The 19581-nt window shown below is 40.7% G+C and overlaps 1 protein-coding gene across 1 annotated transcript in view; it reads left to right on the top strand.

Annotated features, from left to right (window-relative positions):
* Drl-2 (Derailed 2) overlaps positions 1 to 19581 on the top strand; it is a 275456-nt gene that overhangs the window by 118650 nt on the left and 137225 nt on the right. Inside the window, exon 3 of the mRNA XM_065225169.1 lies at positions 5443 to 5680. Coding sequence (XP_065081241.1) covers positions 5443 to 5680 — 238 coding nt within the window. The remainder of the gene's footprint in view (positions 1 to 5442; positions 5681 to 19581) is intronic.

The raw sequence follows: 19581 nt of genomic DNA, 5'->3' as shown, positions 1-19581 counted from the left end.
AAATGTTATTACAAGAACATCGCTGCTTGTTCTTTTCAGAATTCACACCATCACAACATTAGCAGTTCATGTTATGAGACAAGCTAAAATACATAAATACTTGACAATCTACGGTGACAGTGGCGTATGACAGAGACTGTCATATGACATTTTAGTTTGGTACTGTCATTTGATAGCTTGTTTTGCAAATGTCGGAAGCAAAGGCAGCCGATTATCACAGAAAATGTGTCTATCCAAATAACTTCACTGAATACAGAAGGAAATTTAATGCAAATAGCACACTGAGCTTCATCATCCAATAGGCCTTCCCAACTAAAAATTTTCACAACGTAACCGCTTTGCTCATTTCATTTATACAGCCTCAAGCTGTATTCAAATGCTATACAACATGAGGTAACCTTAGTCAGCTACTTATGGTTGTTGGGACGGTTGGGACAAGCTCTTATTGCGTATATACTTACGCTTCTTTACATCAGTTATTCTGCTATTTAGTTGAAAAGCGCTTATTCAACCTTTTCCTGATTATCCAATATTTAATCACTACACCGCTTGATCCTGAAGCCGGGTTGAATAAAGTTTACTTTTTGTACTGATGGCATTTATTGATTTTATTTATCTGCGAATCAAATTACTCGAAATTAGCTATAATATAAGCACACCACCAAATTATTACCCTGCACCGGAACCTGACTCAAACTTCGTATTTGCAAACCTTGACACTACGAACTTCGCTACGCCGACACTTTGAACTGACGTAAACAAATCTACATGACGTTCTACAACAAGATCGCTGAGTAGAGGCTTTATAATAGTACACATTTTTTTCCTTGCTTTGTTTTCCGTCGATCTTGTTTTCCGTACTGAGCACCAATGCTACCGACGCCAGGGAGGCAGCTCCTACACCTGGACCCTACCTATCGACCCATCAACTCATGAACCGTGGACCAACGGCTTTACTTCCCTTCAGAAAATCCCAGTGGCGCCTACTGGGATTGAACCCAAGCCTGTTGGGATGAGAGGTAAACACGGTTACCACTACAACACCGGCACCACCATAGTACACATGAATCACTCCCATCGACTAGTAAGTTCAGCTTTGTAAATGAGCGGAGTAAGAGATGTAAAACTGCACAAGTCTAAAAATAAACCTAGATGACTTTCAAAATGCTTCCAATGTAGCGCTTACACAGTTTGTTAGCTGAGTACAAGTTGTTTAGTTGCAGAAAAGTTACTTTTGATGTTTATGTTATTCAGCAAGAGTGGTTGGTTGTGTAACAGCCATCAAATGAGTAATATATTCACTTTATAAGCTTTGTTTTGCAGCTACATGTTGAAAGTTGATTAATATTTGCATAGAAGTGACATTAGCGTTGCTGCTTTTATTCAGTGCGACTGACAAATTGAATAATGGTTGTGAAAAAGTTGAGTAAATGCTCTCCAAAACTATTTTACTAGCCTTTGCTTGTAGCTGCATCTGCAGCTTTTTTCAGCTACTTTACAGCACAATGCTGGAAAATTTGGCTGATAAAGCTGAAAATGTTAGTTGGGTTATGCATCTGAATCACTTTTGTTTCTACCCTGGATGGAAAGTTACACTAAAAACGAATCTCACTCAGACAGTGAGTCACTTTTATTCACCCATATGGAGAAATGTCTAAAAGCGTGTATTACTCATGCTGTGAGTGACCAACGCTTTAAGAAATATCTCCATTCGAATGAGTAAAATTGACTCACAGCTCAATAAAAACTACTCACTCACTGATTTATTTTCGTTTTCAGTGTATAACTCAACAAAAACCTCTTCTTTTTAGCACTCGGCAGTCAAACGACGACTGCAGTCAAATTGTCTACGTTTTCCTTACTCATGGGGTGTTTACAACCAAGCTCAACCAGTAAGCACGAATTTCAGATGCTCCTGAGCGGTGCGATGCTAGTTTTCATTACTGTTATGACGACTGTAAGGGGCTTAGAAGCAGAAGGGTGAAAGCCAATTCTTTATCGATTTCCTCTTTTGTGATCACCATGGCTTCACTAACCTATTTCGCACTATTTTTGCTATTCTCTTCTATCACCCACAACAACAATGGTATCAATGAATGTTTGCCGTCGAGTTAACGTTATCCGACCTTCTTAGTTGCTCCTCCGTGAATGATCAGAACTAATCAACTTGCGCAGTGCTGTTGTTACCAGAGATAGAGAATTCCTCAACATCTTCACGGCTGTCTCGGGAAGGATAGTTGTGTTAGTGAGCTAGGTTATTTTTAGATCAGGATTCATGTGGTAAGTGATGCGATCGGTTAAAGCAAAATTTGTTTTAATTTAAATCTAGTGGGCATAGGATAAGGCAAAGTGAAAAATTGCAAGGACGGGGACGGGCCTGGGATTGAACACTGACCTTCTGCTCAGTAAGCAGAAACGGTAACCACTGAGCTACCGAGCCTCGTCGTAATGCTACATCGACATGTTTGGTTCTAGGAATGATTCTCTGATGACTGTGTTGGGAAAGCAGCATATGCATTAGACTGATGCAAAATTTGAAATTTTCGCTACACAGTGCTCAAACGATTTCAAATCAGGTCCTGATTAGCCTTCCAAAATTTAAACTCATTTGGTAAGAAAATGACTTGGCTATTCGAAGTTTATATGGAAATTACTATGGGAAAACCAAACTTTTTGTTCATTGTCTTCTACCCATTTTCCATATTGCTTTTACGAAAATTTCTATAACTACGGAAAATTTTCTAAGCTACAACATTGCCGAATATCGTTTTTCAGCCAAATGACAAATTAAATTGTTATTAATTGTTTAAGAAATTGATAATCTTATGGCATGATCAAGCAGCTATTCTGTAAGCAACACTGTATTCTGCAGTGTGACATAGTAGCCATGATATTTTTGCTCTATTCTTCGCGTCAGAAACACCAATGTTGCCTGTTGAACAGTTGAATGAGCATAATCATAAGACATTGATGACTTGAATCATTAATAACTTTTGTTCCTTATATTTGATTGAAAAGTGGTTTTTAACAAAGTTGAAGCTGGGAAAATTTGCTGCAATCACTGCTATCATTTATTAAAGCATAGTGATGTGGTGAATTGTTTGATAGATATGAACAAAAACATAAGTTTTCCCATAGTAAAACAATCAGAAGAAAATCAGCGGCGCCGGTGATTTAGTGGTAAGCGTGATTGCCTCTCACCCCAAAGAGCCTGGGTTCGATCCCAGTCGGCACCACTGGGATTTTCTGAGGGATCAAATTTCTGTTAACGCCTTCCTTCAGAAGGGAAGTAAAGCCGTTGGTCCCCGGTCCATGAGTTGATTGGGTGATAGGTAGGGTCCAGGTGTAGAAGCTGCCTCCCTGGCGTCGGTAGCACTGGCACTCAGTACGGAAAACAAGATCGACAAAAAACAAATGAAGGAAAAAAGAAAAGAAAAAAAAAATCATATAAAAATATGGTATCTACACACTAAGATTTTGTTTTCGTGTTCGGTAAATTTTAACGAAATCAGAACAGCTGAACGTTCGGTAAAACTTTGACCTTCATGTTAAAGGCTATTGAATTTGAAAAGAATTTAAAACATGTTCTTGTCATTTTTGTGGGGATTTAGTTTTAAAGTAGCTGAAAAGCAATTGAATTGAATGCCATAAATTTTACCGATTTCGGTTCAGATTTCGGTTAAAATTATCGAATTCGGCGATAATTTCTAAGTGTGTACATTTCGTCACACACACAAAATAACTACTGTGATCCGGGGTAAATTAACCACTGGGGTAGAACGATTGTGGCTCAAAACTTGATAGTAACATTTTCATTGATCTGTTAAATTACCAGTGGTTGGGGAATTGGCTCTCATGTTGTCCTATGGATCTAAGATTGGGCCCATCGTTAAAAATCTGCTATTTCTCCATTTTATCAAGATGAACGCGTCATTGGGACGGTACTTATGGATATTTTTGGTCGCTATTGAAAATTTAGTCGATTGCTGAATTTATGTATGGGCCTAAATTAGGGGCATTTAGGCCGACATTACATCCATTTCCTCTACATAAAACTGAATTTAGAAATAATATTTTCCATAATATCTGTTTAAAATACATTTCATGCAAGTATTTAGAGAACTTAAAATGGCATTGTCTGTCAGAAAATGAGGGCTAAGGTAGCTTTTTCAGTGGAAGTGAATCTTGAAATATGCGGTCATAACGCGTGAATCGTGAAAAGTTATTTTTTGTATATTGATGACTGCAATACATTCTTTACGTTTTCCCCATACGCAACCTAAACGAGTGAAGCAAAGAAAGTAGGTATAACTTTCCAAGACTTTCTTGAAATGTTCATATTCTTCTGGTCTCGCTATTTATTTTTTTCTCGATAGAACTCAACTTTTTCTCCCTGCTGAAAACAAATCAGTGGAAATGTAGGTTATGTATATTAGCTTCCCATAAATGTTCTGTGTAAACTCTAACATCATGTCCAACCGATTTGCGAACCAGAACCAGTTCCCTTTGGCCAGAAATCCACCTTTTTCCATAATCTCATGAATATTTGAACGCACCATTTAATACATCCATCCAGGGCTATATACCCTGCCATTAGCAACGCGCTAGCCCCTAAATTGGCCCCGAAAGTCTTGCCTAATTGAATTAAACCGTCCGTCGTCGACGTCAGAAATAAGGAAAGAGCAGAAAACAGCACCACCACTGGCACTGACTGGAGAACGAAGCCAGGGGTGAGGGCAGATCGTCTTAATAGTTTTCCTTTCCACCTCCACTGCAGGAAGAACTATTTCCCCGACTTCCAATCATCGTTACCATTCACCACGGATGGGAGCTTGTGTTTGTGTATGGAATAATCTTCCTCTCGGTGGCGTGCCGATGGGAGTTAAGTTGTTAATTAATTTTGCAGAGATTTCAAATTCAATTCCTTCCAGGTCGGAAAATGGAGGCTGTACCTTTTCTCAAATGAAGTATGAAAAATGGCAAACGGTAACGGAGCTCTAGTGGAGTGAGGAAGTGGAAACTTATTTTCAGATGATTTGATTCGAAGAAGTCTATTATTTTCCCGAAGGGTGCAGTGGGTGGATCGATGTAAACCTTTCGTTTTCCCTCTGCTGTGCTGGTAATTCAATTAGAAAGTATTTCAATTTCTTCGTTCTGCTCCTCTAAGGTAGAGGAAATGTTTGATCTTGCTAGGACATTTTCCAACAGATGGCAAACTCGATTGCTTTCAAGGGGCACATGCTTTCATTAGTGTTCTCGATCGATCGATGAAAAAAAAAAAACATGACACTCTGAAATGTCCGGTGTATTTCTGATGGGGGTTCAATTAATACTGTTTGCCATACACATTCTTCCATTTGCAGTTTAAGCCGTAGAAAGGCAAGACCAAAACCTCAAAATCACTTCATGTTGCGATTTTTCTTGCTCTCCGTCTCTTTGCAGCTTGCTTATACGATATCGGTGCACTTGGACGACAACCAGGGAGCCCTGCAGCACCCGGAGCTGAACATTCCCAGCAGCGGAGCCATCCCGAGGACGGTCGAGACGTTCAAGGTCCATTTGCGTTGCACCGGCAACGTGTCGAGGGAGGTGCCGGTCGGAATCCAACTACACGTCGAGGGTCCACCGAAGCAAAACGATACGAAATTGATTATCAAACGAAATAAAATTTGCATTAAAGGTGAGTGCTCTTTTCTGCACATTTCCCGGTCGGACGCTTTTCCGCCTGAGAGCATTCAGGGCGTCGCCGTTGTCGTCGATGTTGTCTGTCTGCATGTCCCTTTCGATGAATGCAAATTGCTCTTGCTCTTCTCTTCTGGACGGATGAAAGGGGGGCGTTTGGCGGGTGAATGGTCTTTTCACACATTGCACCGAGGGTAGATGAGTGCGCCGATGACCACTGCTCGGTGGAGCCAATGATAATCTTTTGGCCTTATGTTTATAATCGTAATATGGCCAGTCGTGTTCCGGGTGCAAATGATCAAATATTAGCGGTAGTTCAGTTTCAAACAATTTGTTTTTAAAGGGAGGTATATTGGGCAAAAAAATGTAAAAATATATCAACATTCAACCCAGGTAACAATTTGATGACAGGAGCACATATCGTGGTAGGGGTAAACAATAGTTGCAATTTCCAAACCTACGACTGGATGCCTTCCTTCAAATAACAACTGAAGTGCGGTAAAAAATCGGTAGAACTGTTTCAAACACACAGTTGGTACATGAGCGGGTCGGTTTTCATCTCTTTTTGCCAGTGGTGGCGGGGGGGGACACCCCTCACCATCCCTCTCCAAAGGGGGAGTTTGGTAAAGAAAGATGAAAAAACCGATTTGTACCTTCCTTAAAAGTTGTCCTAGCTCGCTTGTCTAATATCTATATACAATCTTCACACTGCCGTACTCTAACGGAACTATCAACTCTATGCTTTCACCTACTCCATCTATCGTATAAAAATTACCACTACAGTCTGTTATTTGAAATTAGCATCTTCAACTAAACAATTTGATGCTTTACAACGATTTTAATACAGCCTTAGTTTAGATAATTGTTGAGCATGAGCATGAGTATTGACGACCATATATTTCAGTAGTTGCTACTGCGAGATTGACCAGATTTAGCAAAATATGCACAAAGAACCATATTATTATTATTATTATTATTATTATTATTCATCGGACATACGACGGTCTACATGAATTAACATACACTAGGCACCCTTAACACTATAGCATTGATCGAAGTCGTTGAATGAAAACATTAATACTAACATTGAAATCAAATAGATAAAAAACTTGGTTGAATTCAACACACATTGCCCTAATAGGTTCATTCTGAGCATAATCGGTCCTCTGAAAATTAAGCCTCAAGATCTGCCGTTGACGGAGTTGTCTGGGTGTAATACCAAGGTTTATTCGAGAGAGTATGTCAGGAGCGTCAATTTCTCCTAACAGCAGCTTCGCAACAAAAACTGGTTTCTGTTGGCTTCGCCTGCTTTCCAGAGTTGTCATTCCTAGCAGGCGACAGCGACTCTCGTACGGTGGTAAATCGTTTGGGTTATTCCAAGGCAGGAACCGGAGCGCGTATTTTACGAATCGTGATTGAACTGCTTCTATCCTTTTTATCCAGACCTCGTGGTGAGGACTCCGACGACAGAAGCAGATTCTAGCCCGGAACGTACAAGGGAGTAGTACAGTGATCGTAAGCAGTACGGGTCGCGAAACTCTTTCGAAATGCGGAAGATGAATCCCAGATTTCTGTTAGCCCTAGCGATGATGTTGGAGTAATGATCCCGAAACGTCATTTTGCTATCAAGCTCCACTCCAAGATCCCTGATGCTTGTGACTCTTTCCAATGCTTCTCCGCGAATCGTGTATGGCCAGCAGATTGGAGATTTCTTGCGGGTGAAAGATATCACGGCACATTTTTTCACACTTATAACGAGATGATTCCTGTCACACCAGGCTTCGAAGAGATCAATATACTGTTGAAGCTTCTGGCAGTCTTCTATAGATCGTATTATCAAGTACAATTTTAGATCATCTGCATACAAGATTTTACACCCGTCTGGTAGGAGAGAGCAGACATTGTTGAAAAACAGGGAAAATAACAGTGGTCCAAGATTGCTTCCTTGTGGAACTCCTGAGCTGTTGCTGAAAGTGTGCGACTCAAAAGTGCCAAGTTTCACGCAAAGATGACGGTTCGCAAGGTAAGATTCCATCCATTTGACAAACCGAGTTTCAACTCCTAAGCGTTCGAGTTTTGCGAGCAGGATTCGGTGATTGACACGATCGAATGCGGCTTTTAAGTCCGTATAAATGGAATCCATTTGATGACCACCGTGCATACTTAAAAGGCAGCTAGATGTGAACTGAATCAAGTTAGTGGCAGTGGATCTCCCTGGAAAAAAAAACCATGTTGATCCGGGGATATGTACATCTTAGCAGCACGAATTAGCATGTTGTACACCAGTACCTCCAACAGCTTCGACCCAGCACACAATGATGTTACTCCACGGTAATTTGCGATATCTCTTTTGTCTCCTTTTTTGAACGTCGGGAACATTATCGAATCCTTCCATTTATCGGGAAATACAGAGTCTGAAAGTGATTTATTGCAGATAAATCTCAAGGGCCCACAGACATTCTCAGCACATTTTTTTCAGAACTGTAGCAGGAATTCCATCTGGTCGAGCTGACATGCGAAGGCTTCATTTTCCTCAGAGCTGTGAGCACATCCGTATCTGCGATGTCACCTACGCGGAAGTTGAGAGCATTCGCTGGAACATCTGAAAGAGCAATTCTTATTTGATCTTCGTCCACCATAAGTTCGTCAAATACGTTTGCAAAGTTTTCAGCGAACAGGTTACATATACCATCAATAGAGTCAGAGGATTCGTCTCCCAGGAACATGTTCGTTGGAAGGCCATTTTCCTTTCTTTTGTTGTTAACAAACGTCCAGAATCTTTTCGGGTTTTCTTTGAGATCTGATTAAAGCTGACGAACATGTCTAGCATACAAAAAACGATTATACTTTTTGTATCTGTTACTAGCAACACAGAAATTTCTCTTGGAGAAGGGGTTCTTGTCCCTTGAGTATTTCCTCAGTGCTGCTGCTCTCTCACGTTTGAGTTGTCGGAGATGGCTATTTGACCATAGCGGTGATGGGCGAGAACGTGGTGGAGGGACATGTTCACGGAACAACTGGTGCAAGGTGATGATGAACACATCAACTGCTTCATTAACGTCAACAGACTCATACAGTCGGGACCAGTCGATGGAAGAGAGAGCCAGATTCAGAGCGGCAAAGTCAGTTTTACTGAAGTTGAACTCTCTGTCGTCGTTTAGTTCTTCAAACCTGGTGGGTGGAGAACACTGCAGTAGAACTTGGAATGGCGGATGTAATTGATCCACGCTTGTTAGTGGTTCAGGGGGCTCAAAGACGTCACATAATGGTCTGGTGTCTGCGTTAACGAACAAAAGGTCTAAGGTTTTGTTTCCTACATTTTTGATCGAAATCAACTGCTTTAAACAAAATACTGTCATTCCGAATACTGGATTGTGGAAACGAAGATTCGTGGGGATCCGTAAGGGCAAATCTATCCGGGGTTGGGTACCATACAAGTGAAGGTTGATTAAAATCTCCAAATACCATTTGCAAATCCAGCTCTTGAGCCGAGTTTAGAACTCTATCAGCTGATTCAACGAACTTACTAATAATGTTCACGTTGCCTGCCAGATCAGGAGGAATGTAAGCGGACCCTACGTAAATATGTCTAGCTCCTGCATCTATAACTACCCAAATTTGTTCTATATCTGCATCCACTGCGACAGAATAAATGCTGGAGCTCAGTCGAGTATGCACAGCTACTAGTACCCCACCACCTCTTGTCTTACCAGATTGTATGGGATCGCCATCCTTACGGTACACTTGATACTGTGGCCCAAAGATTTGAGGCGATGAGATCTCGTTGTTTAACCAGGTTTCTGTGAGAACAACGATGTCGTACTCCATCTCCGAGACAGCGAGAAAGAAGCCTTCTATTTTGGTTCTGAGTAGTAGAAGCTTACACAGCGTGGGCGACCAGTTTCATGGGTTTCGACGTCGCAGGTGGTAGTAGTAGGCTGAAGCAAAGAGATGGTGGACTCTTCTCGGACAGGCTGAAATAGGTGGTTACTATTCAGAGATTGTGCAGTATCCTTTCCGGCTTCGGCGGGACATATACCACTGTTTAGCTTACCTGGTGAAACAGGAAGTGCAACCGAGTGATATGCACAAAAATCCCCAGTGCCGAAAGGCGCGGTGATTACAGTGATGTTGATATCTTCAATGTCATCAGAGGGCGTTGTGTTAGCAGAGGTTTGTACTGAGTCGACAGCGGGCTGGAACGTGGGAACAATATTCAATTTCGTGATAGCATCTAGCCCGGCTTCGGCGAGACATATACCACTGTTTGCCTTACCTGGAAGAACAGGGAAGGCCGCTCCTGAGTGGTTGACGTCATCTGCCGAGGTGATGATTGCGTTGTCGTTAAGAGATGTGCGGCAAAGGTTGATATCTTCATTGCACTGTAACCAAGAAGGCTCATTCAAATTTGGTGCAGTATCCTGCCGGACTTCGGCGGGACATATACCATTCGTAAGCTCACCTGGAGAAACAGGAAGCTCAGGTGGGGTAATGTATGCACCATTCGCTGATGATTGCTAGCTGGAGTAATCAATTCGCTGCTTCGCATTCTTCAACCTTTTCTGGTAGATGGGGCAGTCTGAACTCCAAGACGCGTGGGAGATTTCCAACGCATCATCAGCTGGCAGTCGTTGACGCTTATTAAGTTTATCGCAGTTAACACATTTTTCGTAATCCGAGATGCATTCATTGGCTTGGTGACATTCCGCACATCTTGGGCAGCAGGACGGATTTGGACATGAACAAGCTTTGTGTCAGTATTCGGAGCACTTGAAACACCGGAGAACATCAACTGCCTCCACAACCTTACAGCGATCCCATCCAACGTTAACTTTCTGCTGTTTCATCAGAGTGTCAAACATCCCAGAATCAGTTTCGATCAGCGCACTCATTGGATTTGATGGTCTATTCACATTTTTCATCAGTCGAATGACCTCGAGCGAAACCGTATCTGCGAGATCATTCTGCTTTCTGAGCTTGTCGATTAGTTGCTGCTCGTCAATCGTATCCGAAAAGCCAATGATTTTCATCCTAGGTCTGAGAGGCTTGAGAACTTCAATCGAGTACCTGTCCGACAATGACTGGTTTGCAGAGGATAATAGCTGTGCTGCTTTTTCGTGTGTTTCACATCTCACTTATTACATTTCTGAATCGTTCCTCCAATTTCTGTTTTCAATGATTTTCTACAATAGAGGCCTGGATATATTAACTTAGCAATGTAATGAAGCTTGAGTTTTAACCCTTGATCTTCTACTCATTAGGCAAAACCGGTTGCTCTAAAGCCACAAAACGGTTGCCTCACATCACCACAATCTACGACTAACTTAACAAAAAGCTATTAAATGAAGTGACGTCACCGAAAGCAGTTAATGATGCTTTCCAAAAAGATTGAAATTTGGGTTGCATACTTTTTTTTAAGTTAAAAGAGTCGTTACACGTTTTTTTTTAAGGTGTGTTTATGGGTTTTGCAAGTGGCTTAAGATCTATAATTTAGATTATTGGACACATATGTTCATAATTAGCCAGAATACAGTCTTGGTTTCTACATATAGATCCAGGAGACAACGGAACGGTCCTCGAAAGATCCGTAAAAGTGGTCAATTCACGAACCTGATCCTAGAGCTCCGCAGTTTTTTTTCGCAAGGTCCATGCTTATCTTACGACTCCAAATTATTTCTTATAACACAGTTCCACGTGTTCCGTGGAACTCTTGGATCAGTTTTATGAATTGACCATTTTACGGTTGTTCCAGATCATCCAGACGGACCACTTTAACGGATGTTGCGGATCTTCCGGAGGATCGTTCCGTTGTCTCCTGGATACAGGAACCATGACTGTATTCTGGCTAGTTATGAACATTTTTTCCCATTAATCTAAAGTATAGCCCTTAAGCCACTTGCCAAACCCATAAACACACCTTTAAAAAAAAGTGTAACGACTCTTTTCGCTTTTTAAAAAAGTAGATGATCCTATTTCTCATATTTTTACGTTAAAAATAATCTACATACCCTAGAAATTCTAGAGATACCACAATTTATGAAAATCATCAATAAATGAAGTAATGAAATTGGGTTGTTAGCGGAATGCTTAAATAAAACAGCAAAAAAGGTTATCTTCCATTTAATTCCACTTAATTAATTTTGGTATCCATGACAGATACGTATTTCGACTACAATGTGCAGTCTTCATCAGTGTCATTCCCACTAAAGAACTTATTAAAATCTAACCCGATTCGACACATTGTAGTTTCATTTTTATAACTGTGATCTTGACTTTTTTACCTAGGGATGAGTACTTAAGGGGGTTAGATTTTGAACCACTTACCCCCACCCCTCAAATATCTCTCCAGAAGCCCCGTAACGTGGGTAGATCACCTTTTCGTGGTACGTTACGGGATGTAAGATCTACCACCGATTCCTAGTCCTAACTTCTTCAAACTAGGGGAACAGGATTTTTCAATAATCAAAGGAACACATCTTAGTCCTTGTTACTTTTTATGCCTTGTTGATAGTGATAAGTCCTCGGGTTGCCTGGACCGAGGATGATCTTGAAACAAGGAAAAAATGAGTTAGTTAGTCTTCACCTATGTGATTCCTAATCTTCTAATCGTTGTTCCCTAGTTTGAAGTGGTAAAGACTAGGGTTCTGATGCATGGTCATTATCGGTGTCATAGCTTGTTTTTGTTGTGAAGGAATCCAATTTTGACTGACAAAGGGGCGCGCCTTTGGAGGGTGTTCCAACTCCGAAGGGTATAAATAGCGGAACCTTTCAGTTAGAATCGATTCCTTGCGATGTAGGCAAGAATGACAACTGTATCAAAACCGAATACTTCATCATTTCTCAATAGTGATGGAGTAATACGACATGCACTAAACTAAGGACACGGGATATACTACAATAGATCAAATTACTGGTCGCAGTGGTGTTATGTCCCGAACAGAGGAAAAAAAAATCTCTCCAGAACGATGCAAATTATGAACCAGAAAAAGGAATAAACCTTGCTTCTACATTCACCACAGTGTTGCGAACTTTCTACCAGAAATTTTCAGTTAAATGTGCACCTCCAAATTTTTACCACCAGCTTGATGATATTTTTACACCAGAAATATTCAATAAAAAGCTTTTTTTTCGATTTACCACCACGAAGATGAATTTTTTCAACCTTAAATTTACCCTCTTCTTTTAATTCTTCATGAACAACCTTGAAAAAAAAAATATGCAGATATTTTTTGTATGCACCCAAAAATTTCATATAAGTTTGTCCCTTCATGCACCTTTTTGGTGCAATTTTCAGGCACTATCTCAAAGGAATTGACACAATAAAAGTTTTTCAGTGCCCTTATATTATGAAATGAAGTTATTTTACCCTCAAATCAAGTTATCAAGAAGTCAAGTTATTTTATATCATAGTTTTGTAAATGAGAAAATAAAAATCTCTTATATAAAGGGGGAAATTTTCCTCACCTTGCCCCACCCTGTGCACTAGACCGATGCAAAATTTGAAATTTTTGCTCCACAGAATGCTCAATCGGTTCCAAATCGGGTCCTGATTAACTTCCCATTCTCATTTGATTAGAAACTGACTTGGCACAAACCATTTGAAGTTGGAATTTTGGAAGTTTATATGGCGATTACTATGGGAAAATCAAGTTTTGTGTTCATTGCCTTCTACCCTTTTTTCCATATTGCACTGTCAAAAAGTTCTACATATTCATATGGAATATTTTCTCAGCTACAACTTTGCAAAAGATCGTTTTCCAGCCAAACTTCAAATTAAATATTTATCAATTGTTTGATGATCTTATGGCATGATCAAGCAGCTGTTTTGTGTGCAACACTGTATTGTGCAGTGTGACAGAGTAGCCATGATTTTTGTGCTCTATTCTACGCTACAGAAACACCAATGTTGCCTGCAGAACAGTTCATTGAGCATAATCATAATACATCAGTGACTTGAATCGTGATTATCTTTTGCTCCTTACATTTGATCGAAAAGTGGTACTGGACAAAGTTGTAGCTGAGAAAAATTTCTACAAGCAAAGCTATTATTTTTAAAAGTAGTGCGACATTGTGAATTTTTAAAGAGATATGAGCAAAACATTTGGTCTTCCCATAGTAATTTCCATATAAACTTCGCAAGGTTTGTACCAATTCAGTTTCTTAATAAACTAGTTAAAATTTTGGGAGGCTAATCAGTACCCACTTTGGCAACGCTTGAGTACCGTGGAGCGAAAATTTCAAATTTAGCATCAGTCTACTGTGCACGCTAGTGAGCAGGACTTCGGTTGGATGCGAGTTTGTATATCATTTTGAGGGGTTTATTTTGCACCCTTTGGAGACGGATACGATGCGTCTTTGCACAGTTGATCCAGGCTGGAAATCCGTAGGTTAGTACAGGCCGAAATACAAATTTATATAGCTGCAGTATGTTGTGAAGCTGGAGGCGAGTTCTTCGATTCACCATAGAGTACAGACATCGGGTCAGTCCCGAGCACTTTGCAAGCGTTTGATTATTGTGTTTGGCAAACGTACGCTTGAAGTCGAGGACTAATCCTAAATATTTAGCATCGTCGGACCATGGAGCTTGGGTTTAATGCGATTGATGTTGATTCTCCATTTGTCGTAGAACTCCTCAAGGCGATTATGTACTTCCCCCAGTAATAATTTGGGATTTAGACTTGTAGAATGCTATAAAACCGCGATAAAACTTGCAATGTTACTTGGGCCCTGAAGTTTAACCATTACGATTTCTGGATCTTTGTACAATACGAGGTAACCGGTATCATCAGCGAAGAATGCATATATTGCTTCGTCTACGATTATGACATCGGCAGTAAAAATGTTGTACTCCAAATGGGATTTCGTGTGTTGTTCACAGTGATTCATTCATGACGACTTGGAAACTTTTACGGAGCGAATTTAGCAGACTTATTGAACGATAGTTCCCTGGTTGGGCGAGGTTTTTTTTCGTCTTTGGTATGCCTACTGCTAGCGCGTGCTTCCATGTTGTTGGGAAATAGCTCAGTTTTAAACAATCATTGCAAATCTTAGTGAAAGAGACCAGTCCTTTTCTTGGTAGCTGCTTCAGTACCACGATTTGGAGGCCATCCAAGCCCGGTGCCTTTTTGTTTTGATGTAGGACTACGTCTGTGATTTCTATATGGGGGTACACTTTGTGAAAACAGAAAATGGAACATTAGACTGATGCAAAATTTGAAATTTTCGCTCCACAGTGCTCAAACGGTTCCAAATTTGGTACTGATTAGCCTCGCAAAATTTGAACACATTTAGTGAGAAACTGACTTGGCACAAACCATTTGAAGTTTATATGGGAATTACTATGGAAAAACCATAATTTAGGTTCATATCTATCTCAAAATCCACCACTTTACTCTACTTTAGAAAATGATAGCTGAGCTTGTTGAAAATTTTCTCAGCTACAACTTTGTTCAAAACCACTTTTCGATCAAATGTAAGGAACAAAAGTTATTAAATAATGATTCAACTCACTGATGTCTAATGATTATGCTCAATCAACTGTTCAGCAGGCAACATTGGTGTTTATGGTGCGTAGAATAGAGGACAAAAATCATGGCTACTATGTCACACTGCAGAATACAGTGTTGCCCACAGAACAGTTGCTTGATCATGCCATAAGATTATCAATCTCTTAAACAATTAATAACTATTTAATTTGTCATTTGACTGAAAAACAATTTTCTGCAAAGTTGTAGCTGATAAAAATTCCCATAAGAATGGTAATAGAATTTGTTAACAGTACAATATGTAAAAAAGCTAAAAGACAATGAACAAAAAGTTTTGTTTTCCCATAGTAATTTCCATATAAACTTCAAATGGTTTGTGCCAAATCAGTTTCTTATCAAATGAGTTTAAACTTTTGGAGGCTAATCAGGACCTGATTTGAAACCGTTTGAAAACCGTGGAGTAAAATTTAAATTTTGCATCAGTCTAATGGAACATGTAACAAAATTATGAAAGATTTTGAACGTTAATAACTCCGCTGCCCCTGGACCAATTTCAATAATTTTATCACAATTTGATCAGAAATATTTCTACGCATTTGTTCAATTTAAGACTTTATCATTCTTCAAAATGTCACTATTGAAAACTGCACGACTGTGAAACTGTTGCTATGATAATTGAAATTATCACCGATTGCCTGAGAAAAGCGATTTCCCTAACACAGATTTCAAAGTTGAATTCCATCCGGTCTTACTAAACGGTGTTTATTCAATCACAGCGTGGTGAGTGGTGATGTTCTCCAATACACAACGAAAGGCTCCCCGCAAGCAGCTAGCTATCAAGGCTGGCCTCAACCGCTGATCGGATTCAGTTCCAATCACCGTGTGTGGTGGTGCCCGGTAGTCTGCATCACCAGCAGCAGCAGTGCTTTCGGCGTGTGGCGTTGAACATTGTTCTCCAGTACACAACAAAAGGCTGCCTGCAAACAGCGAGCTGCAGCCTACATGAACATCCATAGAAGGAGGAAGAAGCAGCACCGCTATTTATCAGAATCAGTAGCTCTTCGTGAATCGCGGTGGGCCATCTATGCCAAGCGCATCACCCTCATTCCAGAAAACATACAGCTCACCAGCCTCATCTGTGTTCAACACCCTAATAGCTCAGCATTACTCAATCATCACGGCAAAACGGTCCTTTTCAGGCCCACCATAAATTTGTAACAGAGTATTTTTGGGACATTTTTCAAAATCATCAATCGGATGTTAGTTCCCATATCAAGATAGAGCTGGAATTACGGCGTAGCAGCTTTTGTAAACAATTACTTCTTTCGATGATGTCTTGAAAGTCAAGGCTCGCTCACGCAAACCATCATCACCATCAGGTAGGGTAAGACTTCCTCTACACGACGGTAATGTTGGTTTGCGTGGGCTTGCCTTGAATTCCTAAAAATCAACGAGAGAAATCATTGTTTACAAAAGCTGTTAACGCCTAATTTCAGCTTTATCTAGATATGTTTAAATCTAACATACCATGTTCTTGAAGGCAACATTGGGGGTGCAATTTCAAGAACCAAAGTCGGTCGCGGCATGACAGTGGTCTGATTTTGATCCAGAGAGGATGGATTTTAATTCTTATTACGCCAATCGTTGGGTTTTTTTCTACGAATCTGTAAAAATTGAGTGTTACTATTGATCAGAATCACTATTGATCAGAATCAGTAGCTCTGTCACTATTGATCAGAATCAGTAGCTCTTCGTGAGTCGCTGCGGGCCATCTACGTCAAGCGCGTCACACTTAAGAGTATAAACAGAGTATAAATCCCGCACAAATTCCTATTCCTACACCAAACACAAGCTCCTGCTGCTGTTAACAAATAAGATTTATTATATAAGACCACGTAGTCCTACGTCAACATTGCGTACAACCACATAGGGCTGTCCCTTGTAGTTTTTTAGCCTCCGGATAAGCATCTTTATCTCTTTTTGTTTCATGTAGGTTAACCAGTCGGAATTCTCACTGTTGTCTTCTCGTATCATGTTTACTGTCTGCTGGACCTCCGCACTGGTAGCTTGATCCCCCGGTATTTGGTTGTCGTGTGCCTTCGCAAAGCTCCTCACAAGTACTTCAACCTTTTCTTTGAATGGTGGATTGTATTTGATCCTATTACGAACAAGCTTGAAAATTTTCCAGAACTTTTTACTGCCGTTTGTAAGATCCTGTACAGCGAAGTAAAGCTGTTGGTCACCGGTTCATGAGTCGATGGGTCGATAGGTAAGGGTCCAGGTATGGGAGCTGCGTCCCTGGCGTCAGTAGCATTGGTACTCAGTACGGAAAACAAGATCGACGGAAAACAAATCAAAGAAAAAAAAAACGTTAGGATAGGTTTGTCCTCATATTTCACAGAACTCCATTTTGCGATGCATCAACATTTTCAGGATGGAACAATCAACCACCTAATAATAATAATAATAATAACTATCCAGAACTACATTATCCAGTAGAATCCAGAGGTCCCGAAAGAAGTAATCGGTTTTCATATTTCACAAAATAATCAAACTAAGTAGTCACCCAACAACCTTAATACGTGATATCATTTTTGTCAAATTTACACCAACAACCAACTATTCGACAAATACACAAGGATGCATTTGGACTCCACCGACTCCTGATTAGGTTCCCAATGACTATCGGCAGAAATGTAAATGAATCCCAAATTCCACAAACCTCAGATGATATTTCATGGCATTCTGGATTCCGGAGAATCCCAAAGAGATTCCATAGAATACCAATAGGAATTCCATAGAATCCCGGACCCAGAATTATCCTGGACCCACATTACGGTTAAAGCAAGTAGTATCTCAAATTGGAAGTCTTTCATGTTGGCCCTGTGGACCTGGACCTGGAGGAGCTCAGAATATATAAATGAGAATTTTCAATTACATAGAACACGTTTTTCAATACAACAGCTGACATTTTCGATAGCCTTCAGGAGTTGCTGCTCACGTGTGCCGATAAGTTTGCTGCATGTTCATTCCCCCAACTGCCCTCAATCTGAACCATTGTACAAAGCTCATTCTCTCCACCTCCAGCACCACCGAAATTCCCAGACGGTGCTCAGGTCTAATTGCAACACACAACCCAGTCAGTGGTGCCCCGGATCGATATTTTTGCTAACAGATGTCACACACGCCCACAGCGATTTCCGTTTTTCAACCTAGCACTTTCCACTTCATTATCCTTGTTCCCGTTCGAGGCGATGAGGTGCGGTGCTTGCTAGGGTTGTTCTCCGACCCTAAACGGCTCATCAATAATGTATTCCTACACGCTCCAGAACCAGAACCCGCTTCGTTTGCAAATCCTATCCCAGGATCCTGCCTCTCATTGAACACATTGAAATACAATTTCCATTTCTGATAGCTTATCGCTTCAAAAAACCTCCAACCCCACACAATACCCGCACCACGTGCCACGCTCACGTGTCATCATTTCAAATGGAAATGGAATCGAAATGTGTATTTTTCTCCTAGATCTCTCACTTCGCAGTTTTTATTTTCGGTCGAACCATGTGGCTATGGCCGAGGGATCAGCCGAGGCGTTTAACGTTTATACCGGAGCGCAATGATATCAATATTAGATCAGCTTTGCGTGCGAATCCGTATATTCCTGGTGGTGGTGCTGGTGGTGGGATTCTCACTTCACAACGAGCATGGAGAACGCACTTTAGTAGAGCTTCCATTTCAACGGCTACAATGATGATGGTGATGCTGATGGTGATGGTGATGGGATTGGATTGCTATCCCCATCCATCCCCAGTAGCAGTGCGGGAGTGTTTGGCTGGATACCAGTTGATTGGGATAGGTTAATGGAGTATTCTTTTTTCTGTTTATTCAGTTCTTGCCAATCAGCGCGTCGGTTATTAGATTGCAATTTGATTTTCGCTTCATTTCTGTGTCATTAAATGTTATACACGGATACACGGGAGGGAGGAATCTGTTTGTTGGATTGTGAGATGAATGCAAAATTATTCTTAGGATTATGTCGAGGTCAATATATTATGCATTAATGTGCGAGTACGAGCCAAATGCATGGTTGGGATGTGTGTGATTTTGATTTTGCTTTGCACTGTACTGAAAAGTATGCTTTTGAGAAATTTGGTATGATACACATCGAAGACTTGGGAAGTATGTCCTATAAATCAATACATTGAACAACCGCAAGCTTTGTGCGACAAAATTGCCAGCATTGACCTGAACCAGTCCGTTAACATCCGCAGTTTCCGGTCCACTGTACCGGTTCGACACCTTGATTGCACCTTCCGGAAAACAGACAAACGTTCCTTGAAACGTTTCAGCACTGCACGGACGGTGGTTTTGGCCATTTTCAACACCTTTACGAGCATCGTACCTGACCGGCACC

This window comes from Ochlerotatus camptorhynchus, unplaced genomic scaffold, assembly GCF_037179485.1.
Source record: "Ochlerotatus camptorhynchus isolate MF236.1 unplaced genomic scaffold, CSIRO-AGI_Acam_v1.1 ptg000002l, whole genome shotgun sequence".
Classification (NCBI taxonomy): domain Eukaryota; kingdom Metazoa; phylum Arthropoda; class Insecta; order Diptera; family Culicidae; genus Ochlerotatus; species Ochlerotatus camptorhynchus.
This window is presented reverse-complemented; position numbering and strand designations above follow the sequence as displayed.